This window comes from Thrips palmi, unplaced genomic scaffold (genome assembly GCF_012932325.1).
Source record: "Thrips palmi isolate BJ-2018 unplaced genomic scaffold, TpBJ-2018v1 HiC_scaffold_19, whole genome shotgun sequence".
NCBI classification, from domain to species: Eukaryota; Metazoa; Arthropoda; class Insecta; order Thysanoptera; family Thripidae; genus Thrips; species Thrips palmi.
In genome coordinates this window covers 2,097,124-2,117,054 of record NW_023144628.1, presented here as the reverse complement: position 1 = coordinate 2,117,054, position 19,931 = coordinate 2,097,124, and the positions used below count along the sequence as shown (strand labels likewise).

At 64.5% G+C, this 19,931-nt stretch overlaps 1 protein-coding gene across 1 annotated transcript in view; it reads right to left on the bottom strand.

Annotated features, from left to right (window-relative positions):
• The window catches only part of LOC117646143 (calcitonin receptor), a 29,503-nt gene extending 28,282 nt beyond the window's left edge, over positions 1–1,221 (bottom strand). The window contains exon 1 of the mRNA XM_034386875.1: positions 1,162–1,221. Within this exon, the coding sequence (XP_034242766.1) occupies positions 1,162–1,182 (21 nt within the window). The 5' untranslated portion in view covers positions 1,183–1,221. The remainder of the gene's footprint in view (positions 1–1,161) is intronic.
• Between the last annotated feature and the right edge of the window lie 18,710 nt (positions 1,222–19,931).

Sequence of the window (19,931 nt, the reverse complement as noted above, 5' to 3'; positions counted from 1 at the left end):
GCTGTGAACACAGCGAGGTGCAGACGCTGCAGACGCCGGCGCGGCAGGCACGCCAGCGAGCGGGCGTGCGCGGCGTGCGGCCTACCCCGCCGTCGGCGGGCGCTCCGACTCCCGGACGCCGCACAGTGGGCCAGAAGCCGGTGGAGGCGGCCAAAACTCTAGACGCGTTTTGCGCTCCAGAGTCGCTAAATGGGACTCGAACCGAACGTGTGACCCCACCAATGGATAGCTCTCCAAACGAGGAACCCATTGGTGGGGTCACACGTTCGGTTCGAGTCCTGTTTCGCGACTCTGGAGCTCAAAACGCGTCTAGAGTTTTGGCCGCCTCCACCGGCTTCTGGCCCACTGTGGGACGCCGTCGCCGAGCCCCAGCCGACTGTTTCGTTTTCGTCGCTCTGTCTTTCTCGCATCTAGACGGGACGCCTCATGAGTGCGAGAGAGACAGAGCGATTCTCGGAATCAGTCTGCAGGCACGCCGATCAAGGGCACCGGCGCGGACAACGTGGCCAACCCTCCACCGCCAGCACGGCCAGCACGGCCAGCCGGGGCGGCCCGCCGGCGGCGTCGTGGCCGCCAAGTCGATGAATCAAGTCGGGAAAGGCAACTTTCTCCACTAATTGGCGTAGTAAAGTTCCCTTCCAGCCGAGCTTCTAGCCTTCCAGGGCGGGGCGACGCGCTCCCAGCCACCTCCACGTCCTCCACGGCCTCGGCCCGTCCCCGCGGAGCACGACCGCGAACACCGATCCTTCCGGATCATCCACTGTATCAAAACATGGCCCGGCGCGCCCGGCATGTCGCATCCACCCCCCTGGCCCTGAGCCTCTAGCAGCAGCGGCGGTAGCGGCGGCAGCACGGAGCGCTCATTACAACCGGCAGCAAAAAGCGGCAGTCAAACACGAATCTCTCTCTGGCTGCTCTCGCCTTACCCATTCCGACACGCACGCACACACGCACACACACGCACTAATGCTCTTCGGCCCTCCCCCTTCCCTCCCGCCCCTCTCCCCTCTCCTCTCTCTCTCTGCCACTTTCGAGACCCCAGCGAGGACCCCGCGGGAAGGACCTCGGCTGCCACGAGCGCGAACTAAGCAGTCTTCACTTTGACTCAAGAGAGCCGAAGCCTATATCTTCCGCGCCCGAGTTAAAGAAAAACATGTTTACCTGGCGGTGTTGTTCCCGCATTGTGGCGTGCGGTGCGGCGGCACGGCCGTCCCAGCCTCGTCCGGCAGGCTGGGTGTGGTGGGCGGTCCGCGGCCCAGCACACTACCCCACTGTCCAACTTTTGTTCGCTCCGCATCAAAACGCCGCGCCCGCTGTTTGTCCAGGCTCGATCTGCATAGCCACTCGATGCCTTTGGCGGACGTTCGGCATTGGCTGCCGAGCAGTGCTTTCGTCGCTCTGTCTCTCTCGCTCAGAAGGGCGCCCCGCGGGCGTGCGAGAGAGACAGAGCGATGCGCGGAATCGGCCAGCTGCCTTCGCACAGTGGGCCAGAAGCCGGTGGAGGCGGACAAAACTCTAGACGCGTTTTGAGCTCCAGAGTCGCTAAATGGGACTCGAACCGAACGTGTGACCCTACCAATGGATAGCTCTCCAAACGAGGAACCCATTGGTGGGGTCACACGTTCGGTTCGAGTCCTGTTTAGCGACTCTGGAGCTCAAAACGCGTCTACAGTTTTGGCTGCCTCCACCGGCTTCTGGCCCACTGTGCTTCGGCTGCCTTTGTGGCTGCCTTGTGGAGGCCTCGTCGATGCGCAGTCCGTTCAGACTTGCAAAAAAGGGTCAACACCGCGCCGCAACACACACACCACTGTTTTTAATTTTAATTATTTCGGGGCACTTGCCCACATTTTCCAGGCGGTCCGATAGCTCACACGGCCCGCCCCGCCCCGCCCCGCCGCCCTGATGGATCGCCGCAATTCGGAGCGAAGTGGAACCGGCGGCCAGCGAGCAGCGGCCAGGCCACCATGCCGGACCACGGGGACGGTATGATACATTATTCGAGTAAATGGAGGCGCCTGGCCCCCTGGACTCGTCTGGAACGCCCCACGGTCTCCCGATCTCCCGGCCTCGGCAGGCCGACCTCGCGAACCTCGCGGGGCAAGCGGGCAAGCGGAGCCACGCAGCAGCGTCAAGGTGAAAGGGGCAAAACCAGAAATAGATAGTTAGAGCGCTGCGGCGGCTGGAGAAAAAAAATCGACTTCCACCGCCACGGCTCACTGGAGATTAAGGGCAACGCACCGTGATGAAAGCGGCCCCGAAAAAAAAAACAATACATCGAAAGTGGGGAATTGAACCCACGTTCTTGCAATCGAGATTCGACGGCTCAACCCACGCGACCACGCCGACGTCGCATGTGTCCCGCCCCCCAGCGGCGTTCTGTACACACCATCCTCGGAGTGGGCGGAGGCTCTCTCCGTTATAAGGACAAACACTGACAGGAGGAAAGGACGCGACCCGAGGAGATCGAGGAAGATCGTGCCGGCATCGGACGGGCCTTAATAATCCTGTCTCCCCGAAGTCTCCGCTCCTTCCAAACCGCAGCCCCCTTCCCCGCCTCTCTTTCTCTCTCAAGGCGGCGTGGCCGGGCGTGGCACTGCTTATTGTGTTTCCGCTCGCTTTGAACCCAATTCATCGAGTTACACGGCCCGGACTGATGAGACCGCTGCACATTACCAGCAGCCTGGCAGCCAGCCTGGCTGCCAGCCCCGCCTGTCCGGCTCGCCCCCGACCGCGTCGTGACAGCGATCCTCGTCTCCTTTTGTTGCCAGCCCTGTCCGCCCCGCCCGGCCTGGCCCGGCTCACCGCGAGGCTCGACCCGCTCGGCCACCATGGCGCCTTCCAGGCACTCCCAGGGCCGGCCGCGCCACGGCCACGACCGCCATCCCAACCCGTGGTTCGTCGTTGGTCGTTAGTTAGCCCCCGAACATTCCCCGAATGAGACGCGGGACTCGCCAGCGTGGTTGGCACCGCGCAGCTCTGCGAACTGTGAGGACGCGGGTTCGATTCCCCCCACCCTCAAATTTTTTTTTGCCTCCGACATGAAACGCTGTTGCCAGACATTATAAAAGGTCACTCCTGATAAAAAGCTTTTTTTTTTAAGTCACGAATGTCAATGTGCAGTGCCGTGGAGCGCGTCCGCCCATACGAAATGAGCTCAAGGAGGGCAAGTGACCCGTCAGTGGCCCACCGTCCGCCGACCGCCGACTGCCCCTCGCTCCGCCGCGCTGCCGCTCTGCTTTGCGGCGCTTTGCGGTGCTCCGGCCTCGGCCCCTTGGGACCGGCCTCGCCTTGGGCCTCGCCGAGATCCCAAGTGTTTCGGAGGAAGAAGCGCTGCAGAGCGCTGCAGAGGGACGGCCGCAAGGGAGGGGCGGCGTGGGACGGCGGGGAGGCAAAAAATGAAGACAAACCGGGACGTCCAGGATACCGTGAGGACGACGCAGGTGGCGGCGCGGCGGTGGCGCCACGGTTTTGCGACCCTCCGCCTACTGCGGTATGCAGCTCCGAGTGTCGTTGGCCTCGCACTGATGAGGCGCCCCGAACAGGTGCGAGAGAGACAGAGCGACGAAAACAAACTCCCGGGGCTCGGGGGTCCTTGCCCTGGGTCCTCCCCTCCGGGTGCGTCCAGGAAGGAGGCGAGGGGGCGAAGGGCGTAACGAAGTGAACCGCAGCGCCTTTTCGAAAGCGGCGGGCGCGGTCGACCGAAATCAAATGTCACCGCCGCCTCCTCCTTGCCGTGGCCGAGGCCGTGGCCGCGCAGCCCCGCCCATCGTGCGCCCCGTCTGGCCGCCCCGCCTGGCCGCCCCCGCACGGCCCGGGTCACTGACTGCCGTCGGACTGCCGTCGGACTGCCGTCGGACCGCCGCCAGCGCCACGTCGACGTCCTCGACTGGGAATATCAGCCGCCCCGAGGCGTCCTCCATCCTCATCGGGGTTTCCGGCGCCGCCGCACGCGCGGAGCACCTCGAGGCCAAACGGGGCCCTTCCCCTCCTCTCTCTTCCCCTCTCCTCTCTCTCTCTCCTCCCCCGGTTCCCCTCCTCTCCTCCTCCCCCTCTCCCCCCTCTCTCCCTCTCCCCTTTTCTCCTTTCCCCTCTCCGCCCCCCTCTCTCTCCTCTCCTCTCTCCTCTGCCCCTCCTCCCTCTCCCCTCTCTCCCCCTCCCCCCTTTCTTCTCCTTCCCCCCCCCTCTCTCTCCTTCCTCCCTCCCCTTCTCTCTTCTCCCCCCCTCCTCCCCTCCCCTCTCCTCTCTCTTTTCCCCCCTCCTCTCTCTCCCTCTCCTCTCCCTCCCTCTCTTCCCCCTCCTCTCTTCTTCCCCCTCCCCCCCTCCTCTCTCCCTCTCCCCTCGCCCCCTCTCTCTCCCCTCCTTCCTCCCCCTCTTCCCTCTCCCCCTCTCTCTCTCTCTCTCTCTCCCCCTCTCTCCTCCTCCTCTCCCTCTCTCTCTCTCTCTCTCTCTCTCCCCCTCCTCTCTCTCTCCCCTCCCCCCCTCTCCCCCTCTCTCCCCTCTCTCCCCTCTCTCTCCCCCTCTCCCCCTCTCCCCTTCCTCTCTCCCCCTTTCTCTCCCCTCCCCCTTTTGACTGGCTCGGCTTGGCTTCGGTCGAATCAGCGCAGAGGCATCATTTTGGACGGCCGGGCGCTCCCTTTTAAGTTTTAATAGCTGGCCGTGCTCCGTGCTGGATCGGTTCGTCCTCGGGAGGTAATAATGATGACGCAAACTGGGCGTGGAGCTTCGCTGCTGCTTCGCTGGCGAGGGGGGCCGCTATGCCGCGTGCCCTAAGTGGACAGAGAGGCGAGGGAGAGTCGGCAGCGGGATGTGGTGGCAACCTGGACCGAGAAAGAAACCACTTCAGCGGCCGAAATTTTACTGACCCGCGAGTAGTGTAAAGGATCATGTTTACCAAGTAAAGTCAGACGAAGAGAGGTCGTACAGAAATATAACAGCGCGAAGGAGGTCGGACGTATTTGGGCAGGTCGGACAAAAAATCTCATTCAACGAACGTCAATGAAAGCAGATGATCCGTCGCGTTTCACAACTGCTGCGATAGCCGAGAGGTTAGAGACGTGGGATCGAGTTACCGCAGGCTGGCGTTCGAATACCAGCGTCACAAAAGTTTTTTCGATCTGCTATCCTAAGGGCGGTGGTTCGAGGCCATCAGAGCGGAGCCGTGTGCAACAGGCCGACATGCCGGAGGTTCGACTCCTACCTAACAAATATTTCCATTTAATTTTACTGCCTCACCCAGTGCGGTTGAAACACGTAAACGTGAGCCCACTCCGAGCATGGGACGTGGTGGTCCAGGGAGTAGAGGCGTCGGTTCTGAGTGCTAGGGTCGGCGGTTCGACTCCCCCAACTTCTTGCGAAATTTTGACCGGGTCGGTCGAGTCCTGTTGCGTCAAGAACCCACCTCACGCCGTTCCCTCATCATGGGCCGTGGTGGCCGAGAGCGTAAAGTCGTCTGATCCCGATGGCGGGGTCCGGGGATCGAATCCCATCATTTCATTACATTTTTCGACCGCCTTCCTCCCAGTGCAACTCAAACCCGTCGTCCAACACGCTGCCAGACGTACAAGCGTGATAGCGTAGTGGTCAGAGTCACATTCACCTGGCCTCTACGCTGTGGGTGTCTAAAAAGCAATCCGCTTCGGCGGGTTGGCCTCGGCACTGGAGCGATGGAGTATTTGATCCATCAATACAGACCATCCGGTGTTTTTTTTTGGGGGTGGGGGCCTCCTTGATTCGTCGGGGAGGCGATGATAAGTTTTTTGAAGCTGGCCTAAAACGCTGTATGTTCGGTACGGGAGCGCCGGACAGTGGGGGTACCATGGGGTACACAACCAACCCTACGAAAACAAGAAGCTCCCCCAAACCTCTTCTCTGTCTGAGTCTCTCTCTGTCTCTCTGTCGTCTCACTCTACGTCCCGCCCCTCAAAGAGCTTCGTACTGGGTGCTCTCACCCTACTGCCTGAGCTTTGGGGTCCTACTGGGTCCCCCGGCGAACGCTTGGGTCGCTGACGGGATTAACCCCAGGTACCTGATAGCACCGGTTCCCATCCCGAACACCGAAGTAAAGCAGGAGGCCTCCCCATTAAGACTGGGGAGGGGTGTAGAGTTCAATTTTTTTTTTTTTTCCCTTTCAAATTTCTCGGTTAATACTCGTTTGGTTTTCTTTTACGGGTAGTATGCGGCTCATTCCAAAAAATAGTAATTAAATTCTGTATGAAAAAAAATATACAGACCCGAACGTCGAATTCCGCGCAGGCTGCGCCTCATTGGGCCCGCCAGCCACACGCACAAGCCCGCCCCGGCAGCCAGCCCCTATTTATTGTTTAGGATACGCGCTTCGTTTCTGAACTCGAGAGTAAAAGCACGCTGACACCTTCATGTGTATAGTAGTTTTAAGTATGTTTCAAGTGTGAAGGTATCATCTGCTAAAAAGAGGGCGTACAAACGATGTACTCTTTGGTCTCCCCTTCGTGACCGCCCCCGCCACGGCCCCCCCCCACGGCCCCCGCCACGGCCCCCGCCACGGCCCCCGCCACGGCCCCCCCCACGGCCCCCGCCACGGCCCCCCCCACGGCCCCCGCCACGGCCCCCGCCACGGGCCCCCCCCACGGCCCCCGCCACGGCCCCCGCCACGGCCCCGCCACGGCCCCCGCCACGGCCCCCCCCCGGCCCCCCCCCGGCCCCCCCCACGGCCCCCCCCACGGCCCCCCCCCGGGCCCCCCCCACGGGCCCCCCCCACGGCCCCCGCCACGGCCCCCCCCACGGCCCCCCCCACGGCCCCCGCCACGGCCCCGCCACGGCCCCCCCCCACGGCCCCCGCCCCGGCCCCCCCCACGGGCCCCCCCCACGGCCCCCGCCACGGCCCCCGCCACGGCCCCCCCACGGCCCCCGCCACGGCCCCCGCCACGGCCGCCACTCCACGCCCATTGAGTCGACTGCCGAGCCGGCCGAGCCCCTCCGCGGCGCCCCATTATAAACAAATATTCGCATTTCCGCAGAGCGAGCGCCGCCCCGCAAATCCCACACTTTTTCCCTCCCGGCCTCTGGAACAGGTGGCGCCTATTTTTCATTCATCAGGGCATTAGGGGCCGGGAAATTCGCCCTCCTTCCGAGCCGCTGACTCGGACCGTCGGACGAGGCTTCCCGCTTTTCCGAGTGGCCGCCATATTTTCCGCCGAGTAACATCCTCGCGATCCAGCCCGTCATTAAGGCGGCTCAGCAGCGGGCCCAGCCCTCGGCCCAGCCGGCGCAGAAGAAGAAGAAGAAGAAGAAGGAGGAGGAGGAGGAGAAGGGGGGGGGGGGAGGCCGCGCAGGCAGCGGGGCGACGTCCGGCCCGGTGCCCGCCAGCCCGCCTGGAGAGCCATTCCCAACACCAGCGTCGCTCTGTCTCTCTCGCACCCGCACGGGTCGACCCACGAGTGCGAGAGAGACAGAGCGAACGGAATCAGTCTGCTGTTCCGCCACAGTGTTGCCCCGAATGGGGACGCCGACGCCAACTCGCGTGCAGAAGTGAAGAACAACCATTGCCGTTTCCGGGTGTCCTGCAGCAGTCCTGCAGCAGGGAACGGTCCGCTTCCGAGGCGCTGCTCGCCCTGCTGCTCGCCGTGCCGCCCGCCGGGCTGCTCCCAGACACCCACGCCACAGCCAGACAGCCAGCAGCACCCAGATCCGGCCTTGAAAGTACTCCTGGCAGCCCAGCCCAGCCAAGACAGAACGGCAGCACAACAAAAGAGTTCCAAGTAGAGGCACCGCCGGCTCTTCGTGCGTTGCGTGGCGCGGCGTGGCGGAGTGGTCACGCCGAGCACCACTTCACTACCCGTGCAGCACTCGTGCAAGTTCAAGGCCTCGCCGGCCTCCTTCTGCGCCGCGTGCCCCGCCGTGCCGTGCCGCGCCGTGCCGTGCCGCGCCGTGCCGTGCCGCGCCGTGCCGTGCCGTGCCGTGCCGCGCCGTGCCGTGCCGTGCCGTGCCGCGCCGTGCCGTGCCGCGCCGTGCCGCGCCGTGCCGTGCCGCGCCGTGCCGTGCCGCGCCGTGCCGCGCCGTGCCGTGCCGCGCACTCCCAGCCATTCGGTCCAGACGTTTCCGCCCGGCCTTGCCGGCCCTGCCGGCCCCGCCCCGCCCCACCGCAGGCCCCACAACGAGCAGCCTTTGAGACCGCGCCGAAAATTAAACGCAGAATCCACTTGCTTTGAAACTTTGCGTGAAATTCTTGAGAGATAAGGAAGCAGGCGGCTCCGATCAAGGCAGAGTCCAGTAGTACAGCTCGACCAGCAACACCGATTCCGTCGTTTCGCCGCGCTGTCTCTGTCGCACCCGTGCGGCGTCCGGTGGGGGAGCGAGAGAGACAGAGCCGTCGGCATCGCTGGGCAGACCGAGGCGGTCAGCAGCGCCGCCCACGCCGCGTGGCACCGCGCCCGCCTCGCCCACCACACCCACGCAACCCGAGCCCTTCTCCCGTTTCAACAAAAACAAAACAACAAAACTTTCCGAAGAGCGGGATGAGTGGTGTTCCACGAGCGGGGGGACGGCGGGGCGGAGCGCTCAGCTGGCCTTAGCGTGGGGAGCGCCGGGACCGCAGGCTACCCGCACACGCGGCAGCCGAGCGGGTTGCCTACCCGCAGGGCTGCAGGCGCTTGGCGGACAGCGCGATGAGCTGGCAGCGCTCACACACACACACACACACACACACACACACACACACGCCACAGAAACACAACTAATCAGGGGCTGCCACTTGGCCTTCCCCGGATCCTTCTCCAATAAAGGCTCGCTGACAGGCGGCCGGGGGAGGAGGGGGGTGGCACGTGTACGCGGTGGTCGCGACGAGCTTAGGGGTGGGGCCGTGCCGTGGGGCCTCGCTGCTGAACCACCAGTGTCGGCGCGTTATTTAGAAAACAGGGGGGAAAAAACAGGGAAGAAAACATGGAGAGAGAAAAAAATCTCATTCAACAAACGTTAATGAAAGCAGATGATACTCTTGTGTCTTACGGGGTAGCGGGCTCATTCCAAAGATAGTATTTAAAATTGTGTAAACAAAATACATAGACCCGAGCGAGCTGGCCGGTGTAGGTTGGGTACTGGCCGTGCCGAGCTGTGGCTTGCGCACCGCGCCATGAGCGGCAGGCCCAGGCCGCCAATCGAGAGGCCATTTCGCGCGTGCCAGGCGGGGAGGGATTGTCAATGTGAGGAGGGCCCATTGTTTACGCCCGGTGCCGCTGGCGCTTACCGCGCGGATTGTCGAATTCCGCGCAGGCTGCGCTCACGCCAGCCGGCCAGACACACCAGCCCCCGACGCGAGCCCCATTATTTGTTAGGATACGGCCTCGGTTTCTGGACTCGAGAGTAAAAGCACGCTGACACCTTCATTTGTGTATAAAAGTTTTAAGTAAGTATGTTTCAAGAGTAAAGGTATCATCTGCTAAAAATAGGCTCGACGGCTCATTAAAGCGGGCCGCGAGGCGAGGGGATTCCGGACAAGGTGCCGCGCCAAAGCCGTCACGGCGCGGCCGAACGCGCGTCACGTGACACTTCCAGTGCCCTGCAGTGTCTTGCAGTGCCTTCCAGGCCTTCCAGCGTCGTGCAGCCCAGGCGGCCAGGCTGCGGGGATTCGGCCCCAGATGCAGACCCGTCTCTGTTTGAATACTCGTCCCGTGAGGCGCGCCGTCCGGGCTTAGCCGCGCAGCCCCGGCCCCGGCAAGCTAGGCCCTCGCCTAGGCCAGCCTAGTGCTCCAGCCAGAGGCCAGGCAGCGCACCGCCAGCACCGCCAGCACCGCCAGCACCGCCAGCACCGCCAGCACCGCCAGCACCGCCAGCACCGCCAGCACCGCCAGCACCGCCAGCACCGCCAGCACCGCCAGCACCGCCAGCACCGCCGCCGCTCGATGGCCTCTTAGCTTCAGTCAAGCGACTCGGGGCCCAGGGCCCAGGACGCACACCGTAAATGTCTTACGGTGAAAGGCTGCACCAACATATTATGGTGGGGACTTTCTCCATAATACCAACGAAATTCGTCAAAATATCTATAAGGTGCAGTGACTTCTCAATGGTATGTTACGAAGTCAGCTGCACCACCATAATATGGAACATTTTCACCACGATATGGAGAATCTGCACTGTAGAACATTTAGAGTGCAGGGAAAGGAGGCACCCTTTCATAAACACGCCGCTTGCGAGGGACACGTGTCGGCGTCGCCATGTTAGGCGAGAGGGACAGAGGCAGGGAGTGGGTCTCCGGTCGGCGGAGAGGATATCCAACTTGAAGCCCAGTGGGCCGGGCCGCCGGGCCGTCACCGCGTGCCACGAACTTCCACTCCCTCCCGTGAGCCCTCTCGCAGGCCCTGGGAGCCCCCGAAGCCCCCGAAGCCCCCCGGCCTGCCCCTGCCGCGGGGCCCCCCGCCGCCCCGGCCTTGTCCGCCCCTGGCGCCGAGGGGAGTGGGGCCACGGCCGTCCGAATATCACAAAGGGTCAAAAGGACTTCCTCTGGACTGTACATTGTCCGCATCACCGCATTTTTGCGCCGCGCCGCCACAAAAGCGGAGGAAACGCCCGCAAAGTGTGTGGGAATTTGATGATGTGCGTGTTTCTGTTTGAGAAAAAAAAATGTACAAAAGGATTTTTTTTTTCGTTTTGCTTCTGGAAAATTGGATGAGCGGGGCTCCGTCCGGCCGGCATTCTGAGCCCTCCGCTCCGAGCCCCTTCGAGGGTGCGACAGCGCGGCAGCTACAAGCAGTGTTCGCGGGGGGCCAAGTTGCTTTGGCAGTTGGTAACGGGACAGTAAGCACACTGTAATGCCTGCCAGTTGGCGATCGCCGCAGGGACGGCCGCAGGCGTTCCGCACGCCAAAGGCGTTCCTCGGGAAGCCCTCCAGGGCGTTCCCCGCGCAGGCGACGCCACGCCACGCCACGCCACGCCACGCCGCGTCCCCTGGGCGTGCTGCCCCTGCCCCACTTCCAGCGGCAAACGCCAGCCCGCGCCCGCCTGGCCCGGCCTGGCCGCATCGATTCCAAGCACCTGCCTTCATGAGCTTCTTTACTGCCCGCCGGACGTGCGTCCCGCCGTGGCCGTGTGAGTTAGGGCACTCACTTCCGAGGCAGGAGGCTCGGGTTCGATACCGCTCGACGCCGCGCGCTTCCTACTTTTGTAGTTTTGTTTTAGAGGCACTTCGGCAAGTAAATGCGGCCTACGTCGTGATCGGAAGGTGCCTTCCCAGCGCAGCATCGCATCGGGGTGGTCCATTTCCCGCATTTACAGCTACATTCGCAAGAAACAAAATTAGATCCCCTCCCCCACCCCCGAAAAAAAGGTAAAAGAAAAAAGGCAACCGAGCGTTTCACCTCGGGGGCAAGGCAGTGCCAAGGCAGCGCGAAGGCCGTGCCGCTTTCTTTGCCCTGCTTTTTGGGGCGCTCCGGCGGGCCGCGGAGCCACGGGGCCTCAAGAGGCGCTGGAGGTGAAACGGACCATCAAGACGCCCTCGTTGGCTGCTAATCTGTCCTATTTTATTTCATTTTATTTCGGCCGTGCTTTTCGCCCGCATCAAGGAGGCCAGGGTCTGCTGCCCTGCTGCTCCGCCGCCTGCAAGGTGCGACAACTTGATAATGAGCGCCACCAAGCCGAGGGCCGAGACCGAGAGGAAGACTGGGACGGCCGGTGCGTCTCGGGGACGCCCCTCCACGCCACTCCACGCCACTCCACTGCCGTCAATGCATATGAAGGCGGGGATAAACTGCTATGCATACGAATTGGGGAATTTCCTCCCTGCCTGCGCCGCCCGCAACGCTCGCGCAGTTAATGCTCTTTTCCGCGGCCTCTGCGTGTGCGAGCGAGTGCGTGCGAGGGTGCGCGCGCGTGGGCGGCCGACAGAGACGGCGAGAGGCGCGCGTTAATTTCACAGTACAGCAGTGCTCGTCGCGCGGCGCGCGGCATTGTTTGCCGCCCTGCGACTCCACTGGAAACTGGAAAGTGGCAAGGGGGGAGGGGGACCCCCGGAAGCGGCAATGGCAGGAAATGCTCGCATTTTACGCCCCAATTCCAGCTAAAGCATCGTCCCCGTCATGCGACCGTCCGCCCCGCCCCGCCCCGCCCCGCCCCGCCCCGCCCCGCCCCGCCACACCGGGCCGTCTCCGCGAGGTACCGCTACCTGGGCCGGGCCCCGGGCCTCAGGCCTCAGGCCGCGGGGGTGTGCGCGGGCGGGCACTGGCACTGCCTGAATGCCTCGGCCCTGGCAGTGCTGGCAGCCTGACAGCCCGCGGGACGTAAAAGCAGTCCGCCGAGCCACACACACTCCTCTTTTGCCTGTCCGCGGGGCGGGGCGGCGGGGCGGGGCGGGGCGGGGCGCCTTGGTAATGGCCAGTAAAACAGCTCAGGCCCACTCCGCCGCGCCTCGCGTGTGACGCGCTGGGCGTGGTCGACAGGCCCAAAGGCCGAAAGCGGCGGCTCGATGGCGCACTGCTTGGCGACGACAGCGACGTCTACGTGGACGCGGTGGACGCCATCCCCCGCGGCCCCGCGGCCGTCAGGCGCAGGGTGCACAGAGTAGGCCGTCCGGTGGCGCGGAATTTCCACCCTCGTGCCTCGCGCTGCCTGCAGGGCTGGCCGGGCTGGCCGGGGGACGCTTCCCGCCTTTCGAACACTTTCCAAGGTGCACCGGAGCGCGTGCGCTTCGCCGTCCGCGTCACGAGCGCCGAGCACCGCGAAGCACCGCGACGTCGCCACGGCCAAATGAGTCCCCCGGCGGACGCCGCGTGACTTTCCGAGTCCAGAGGCTGGCGGGGGCGGGGCGGGGCGGTTCGGGGCGGCCAACCTGTGGAACACGGCCATCATCCATCTCGGGGGCGGCCGGGGGCGGCACTGCCACGCCAAGCGGGGCGTGGCGAGCTCGGCGAAGGACGAAGGACGACGACGCATCGCGCCGAGTCACGGCCCGCGGCCTTCACCGTTAACCTTAAGTGGCGCCAGCAGCGTCGCCAGCCCCGCCAGCACCTACACTACACGGAGTGTCGGCGTCGTCATGGCGACGGACGAACGGTGCAAACTATGGTGACGTCCCGACGACGACCCCGCCCCCTATCCCCCACACTGTCCGCGAATGGCAGCTCAGCGCGTTCAATGTCATCAGACCACCGACATGCAGTGAGGGAGCAAACGGACTCCCACCCTGCGTGGCCTCCCCTGCGCGAAAGAATTCCGTTTTTCCTAATTTTTTCCACAACGTTTAACCAAGCGTTTTACACACTGTCCAGACTCCCTCGCTGTGTTTGTGAGTGCCGAGTGAGAGGCATGCAAATGGCCCGGGCCGTGCGGCCGCACTGCCTGGCACTGCCTGGCACTGCCGGACGCATCCCTCTAATCCAACGGATCCACGTGGAACGGGCTGCTGGTGGTAGTGCCGGTCCACGCCGGACCGGACCGGGCTGGGGGGCCCGGCGGGGGGAGCAGGTGGCACACTTTGAATCAGGGCGTGACCAGGAAACCTAAACAGACCCCCGGCCTCCTCATCAGTGGGTTAGCCCCCCAACCCGGCGGGGACCCAGGCCGCACTGCGCCGTTCAGGAGCCCTCCTCTCCGTTGCAGCGGCGCGACCCTGATGCCGTCGCTCTGTCTCCCTCCCACTCACGGCGTCACGTTTGTGTGCGGGAGAGACAGAGCCACGAAACACCGTGCGCGGAATCAGTCCACTGACGCCGTGCTCGCTGCAGGCGGTGGCCCCTGGCATGCCGCTGGGCGTCCGGGCCTTGGCGCGGCGCCACGGCGGTCCGCCCCCGCCGCACCATGAGCACACCGCGCCACCGGCGCCACCTGGCCGAGGACGTCGTCCCCGTCGTCAGCGTGACCCTGCTTGGGGTTGGCGGCAACACGTGTAAGCGCGACGCGCGGCCCGGCCAGCACACCGTAAGGACAAGGCACCTGCCAGACCCTCCTCACCGCAGCCACCCCGGCCCAGCCGTCCACTAGCCTCACCCTCCCCGCCGCACGCACCGGGCGCGGGTTCGAGTACCGGCGAGACGAATTGCTTTGGGTTCTTGTCTCGGTTCTCGTTTTTCCGGCGGGGGCAGGGGAGGGGGTGCCTAATTGGAGTGCAGGTCTAGTCGCCTCATTTGCATTAGTGACGCTCAAAGGCCGGGCCGTGGGCCGAGGGCCGGGCGAGCCGGGCAGGCAGTCTAGCGAGCGCTTCTTCCTCCTCCCACTTGACTTTTTTTCCGCCGCCATCCCGTCTCCCCGAAGCAGCCCGCCTTCTTGGACCTTATTCGCCCTTCGAACGGTGCGGCGGTTCAAAGGGAGCCGACGACGCCGGAAGCCGGCACCCCACCCCGCCCCGCCCCGGGCTGATGCTGATCATGACTTCCGGTCGGAGCGGGGGACGACGGCGTCCTCGCCCTGGTGCCCTGGCGCCCCCGGCGACGACAAGCAGTGCAGCAGCGCCACGTGTCGGCCTGCACCTGTTCGTTACGGCGTCGCCGGGGCTCGTGTTGCCTCCACGTCGCTAACGAGAGGCGCGCGGCCGCGGCCCTGCCGGCTGACTCTGTCTCTCTCGCACCCACACGAGACGCCCCGTGCGTGCGAGAGAGACAGACTCTCGGAACCAGTCCTTTGCCAGGCAAATCCGAATTAAAACAAAATGGCCGACCTGCTTTGCGTTCATCAACCCGAGCCCTTCTGTTTCGCCAATCGCCAAACGCCATTTCGCCTCGCTTAAAATTCAGACGCAATCCCCCTTGGAGGAAAACGCGCACCGCGCCGCGCCGCCTCGGCCCCGGAAGACCCTGGAAGGCCCTGGAAGTGCGTGGAGGAGGAGGCGGACAGACGGACAGCCAGCAGCCGGACAGACCGGCAGGCAGGCAGGCAAGCTGGCAGGCAGGCAGGTTAGGGCGGCGATGAGCGCGCGGCCTGTGTACCGCCGCGGCCGAAGCGCGCAGCGCGCTAGCTGTAAAGTATTTACGCACCGCCGTAAATGTATCGCGTTGCCGTGACTTTTGTGGGCCCTTATTTCGGAAAGCTCGCCGCGAAACACGCGGCACGGCGCGGCACGGCACGGCACGGCGTTGCACGGCACGGCGCGGCGCGGTCGGTCATGGCCAGAGGGAAGTCCCGGGGGAGCACGCGGCACAGGCACAGGGTGGCCCACAAGCCTGTGCCTGTGCCGCGCGGCTGCCTACCCGCCGCGCTCACGGGCGTGGGAAGAAAGGTGGAGCAAACCGTGGCGCAGCTGGTTGCACAGCTGACGGCTGAACGCGCGGCGCGGGTTCAACGCCCGGTGAGTGCGACAGCTTGTGGCGGCCCTGCAATCCGCAATAAGAAACCGCGACTTTTCTCTTCGGTTTATTTTTTTGGACTCAATATTTTTGAAGGCCACATTGATCTTCTGGGACATCCCCACAGACGGGGGAGGGGGAGGGGGGCAGCCCCGCGCTGCCCTCAGTGCAGAATCTGGACCGTGTAACTTAGCACCACACTCACAAACACACACACACAACACACACACACACACACACACACACACACACACACAGACAAACGCACGCACACAAACACCGGCAAAATATAAACCTTTTCCCCTCCGCTTGAGGAAAACAGGGGCAAAGGGGTCCTTACTGCCGCCAATTCAGAGCGGGCCAGAGAGGCCCGAAAAAAGAAAAAGAAAAGGCCAAAGCGTTTCCTTTCGACTGCGTGATGTTCTTCATGCGGCTGTTCATTCTCGCTGTTGCCTTTCATCGGCGTAAAGGTGCGAAGGGTGGCGAAAGTGGAGAGCGGCGGCAAGCGGCAGTCGTCGCCCCGCGCACCGCAGCGCGCCCGAGCGCCGGGTGTTTATATGCGTTTGTCTGGCCCCCCGCCAGCCAGCCTGCAGCCAGCCAGCCTGCAGCCGGCCCTCCCACCTCCGAGGCCCCCGTGTGGGCGTGGCCGGCGTGGCCGCCCCCCGCCGCGCCGCCACCGGTGTTCCACTGACAGCAGAGCAAATATTTTGACCCGCCGCGCGACTAACATGTCCTGTCCGTATGTCTGTATCGCGATAACGGCGATGCCGGACTGGCGGCGCGGCGCGGCGGCGCGGCCCGCCAGGGCGTCCGCGGACCACAGTGGCGCGCGCCGCTTGCGGTCGGCGCTTTGATGAGCGGCCGTTTCGTCCAAACGCGCCACGCCGCGCCACGCCGCGCCGCCCTCGCTGCGGCTGCGGACCGCATAAACGCTTTATTCGACGCGCGGTCGCTACACTGCAGCACTGGCGGCAGTGGCGGCGCGGACCATCCCTCTGGTGGTCGACGTGACCGCCGTCGTCGTTAACTATTGATCGTCTCCGAGCGACCGTCATGTACCTGCAGGCCATGCGGGCAGGACCGGCATCGGAGCCACCGCGGCCGCTTTGGTGGCACGTCGGACACGCCGGCACGTTGCACGCCGATTGGCCGGTCATGCAATAACCAAGGCGGCACGGAACGGTGCGGAACGGTGTGCACTGCAAACGCAGTGACGCACCCCGCTCGTCTCGCTGTGCCTGTTCCTGGAGGCTGGGCGCGCTGGCCGCCTCGCAGCATCTATCTTAATTCGGCGCCCGCTCGCTGCACCGCCCGGCCGCGCGGAATAACACAGATGCACGCCATTCCCGCAGAAGTGGCGCCGCGGCGCCATGGCGCGCCAGGGTCATGGGTAGCGGTGCCGCTCCTCGCCCGCGGCGGAATAACGCGCACCAGGTATTCAATTACAACCGCCTGCGCGGGCGTGGCGCGCGGGCGGGGGCGGGGCGGGCGGGCGGGGCGGGGCGGGGCGGGGGCGGCGGGCGGGGGGCGGGGCGGGGCGGGGCGGGGGGGGTGCGCGCCGCAGCCCGCCCAAAGGCCCGGGCGTGGTTGTGGCGGAGGCGAGGGCGGAGGCCGCCAGGACGCCGCCGGGGCAGCCCGTCGCACTTTATTCCCCCCTGCCGAGGTTCGAGGTTCCCTTCGCTTCCCTTTCCCGAGCGAAGCGGCGGAGGCCAATTCGATTTTCACAACGAGTGGCTTCCCTCTGTTTCCTGGCCAGGTCAGTGATCCCCCGTCGCATTGGCGGCGCGGCGCTGGAGAGGGGCGGGGAGGGGAGAGGAGTCGATCGCCGTGGAGCGGGGAAAATGTGTCGGGGAGAAAGGCGCCCTGCACCGCCTTGCAGTGGGCCGCCCCGCCGAGGCACGCCAAGGCACGCCAAGGCGGCATACAAATCCGGGCCGTGAGCCCTTAAAAGCCGGCCAGCGAGACGGGCGCCGCGACGCGACAGCGCGACAGCCGGCGGCAGCGGTAATGGCGCGTGCTGAACAGGAAGCGTTGGGAAAAGCGCGGGAAAAGCGCGGGAAAAGCGCGGGAAAACAACCCGTCCACGTGTATGCCGAACCCTGGCCGCAGCCTCCCGTAAATTTGGGTCACGTCATTACCGGTGTGTTTTTCTGCTTCCTCGTCTGCTTGGCTCAACACACACACACACACACACACACACACACACACACACACACACACACACACACGTGCAGGGCTCGACTCGGCCGCGACACGCCACATTGCATCGGGTTGTGGGGGTGGCGCGCCACTGGCGGGAGGCTGGCGGGAGGCTGGCGGGAGGCTGCACCTGGCGCAGTGGCGGCGCTGCAGTGAGGGGCGGGAGGGGGGCGGGGGCGTACGGAGGAGGGAGGAGGCCGCCGACGACCAATACTCGTGACGGCTCGACCGGGCACGCACGCGCCGCTGCGACACCGTCAGGACCGTCATCAGCAAAGTCGCGCACGCTCACGCACACACACACACACACACACACGCTTACCGCCACACAGACGCGCGCCACGCCCCGCGCGCATCTCGACTTTATATTTCGGTCACACGCACGACACACACACACACAGACGCACACTGGCGCCTGCGCCACGCACACACGCGCGCGGGTCTCCGAAAATATAATTTGCTCCGTGTGGTGCGGGGCGGGGCGGGGCGGGCGTCGGCCGCGGCGGCAGTGATGAGGCGGCCGAACGACAGTAACGGCGGAAACGTGGGGAGACGAGCCGACGGGTTATTTGCAAACCCAAGATTCGGGCCGTCTCTTCCCGTCCGCCCGTCCGTCCGTGCGCGGCGTACGCCCTCTAGGCCTCCATGGCCCGGTCGCGGTCCGCGCTGCCGGGGGGTCACGGCGGGTCAGGCGGCGGTTCGACCACCCCGTCGTCCCCGCGCTGTTTCACGCTCCACGCCCCGCACTGCGACGGCCGAGCCGCGCCAGGCACGCCAGGCGCCATCGCAAACCAATCGCCGTCCGCCCGGGCTTGGGGCTCGGGGCTCGGGGCTTGGGCCGCAGAGACGAACAATCTATAGGCCCGGATTACGAGGCGCGCGCTGGACCGCTTCCAGGTCGTTGCGAGCGCGGCGGGCGCCACTCCGGAGCAGGCACATTTTTCTCTCAGACTGACGACGTCAAATAGGGTACTTTCGTAGAATCCTGAACCGGAAGCAAGCAGACCAGCAGACGCCAAATTGGCCGGAAACTAACCTCTCTTCGGATCCAAAACTATAGCCGAGCTGTACAAATATTGCTCGCGAAACACATATGCACTGCAAACAAGTATCAAACGACTGTTTATGTTCAAGTGTGGCCGATACCTTTGACGAACGTCTCTTTCCCATGTCAAGTTTGGATCTACTTCCGCCAACATGGCGTCTGTGTGCTTCCGGTTCAGGGATCTACGAAAGTACCCTATTCACGTTCAAACGCGCGTAGGGCACCGGATTTACAAATCGAATCCGAACAGCCCCCGCTGGGGCATTAGATTTCCTTCCACACTTGCTCATCACAATTTTTGTTTTTGTGTGGGTGTTTTGTTGGTGTTTTGGCCGTTGCTGCTTGTTTTTGTCGTTTTTGCGCGTGTGTTGCCACGCAGCACGCAGACCGGCCCGCGACCTTGCTATTCACTCCAATCCACGTAACGGTGGCGGCGACCTGATCGATTTCGTCGCCTCGTTCCGCGGAGATAGGGATAAACCGGTGGCGGTGAATGGCTGGGCTGGCTGGCCTGGCTGGCCCAGGTCGCTAGGTTGGCGACACTGCGCCGCGCCTCGCTGCGCCTCGCCGTTAATTTGATTCGATTCCCCTCGCATTTAAATGGGCGCGCAATAATTACGCGTCCAATCAGCGGCCGGCAGGAGCCTACAGTGTGGCGCGCACGTCGGGGTGCGTTGGGGGACAACGGCGTCGACCTCTCGCGTTTCCATTTCGTCTCCGTTGGCGGTTCGAGAGAATCGATCCACGGCGTCGTTTCGGTGCATCAAGCGTCGCGACGCCGCGAGTGGCGGAGTGCCCGCGAGGCGACACGGCCCTGATAATGGGCGCGAAATGACGGACAACAACGGCTGCAGCGGCCATATCGCGCGCGCGCGTTCGGAAGAGAGACCTCGTCGCCCTTTTTTTTATGATTTATAAAAGTGCAGAGTGTGCGCGTCAAGACCCTTTGCCCTGTCTTCCGTTGCGCGCCTTCCTGACAGCTGCAAAAAACATCCTGCCGCCTCGCCGCTGCCGGGGCCGCCGGGGCCGCCGGGCCGGGGCTGGCAAGACGGCCATTTCCCGTACATTAAGGTGGGCCGGCCGGAAGGCAGAGATGGAATAAAACGGCGCCCCTCCGCCCCGCCCCGCCCCGCGACGGCGCCGGCGAGTTCACGCCTCGGCGGCGACGCCCCGACGTCACAAGGGTCGCCTGGGTCGCCTCGTTTTGCAATTTTTGCCCCCGCGCGCTGCTGCTCCGCCGTGCTCCTCCTCGGCACGGCAACGGCCTACTCGGCCTGCTCGGCGCGCTGGCCGGCCTCGTTTGGCCCTCGGCCGCCCTGGGCCGCCCTCGGCGGGGGTGGCGAGGAGTGAGGCAGCACGTCGCCCTGGTGGACCTGGGCGGGCAAGCCCCCTCCCTCCTCGACCGCCACGGCGCCACGTGTACCTGGCTGGAACATCAAAACTCA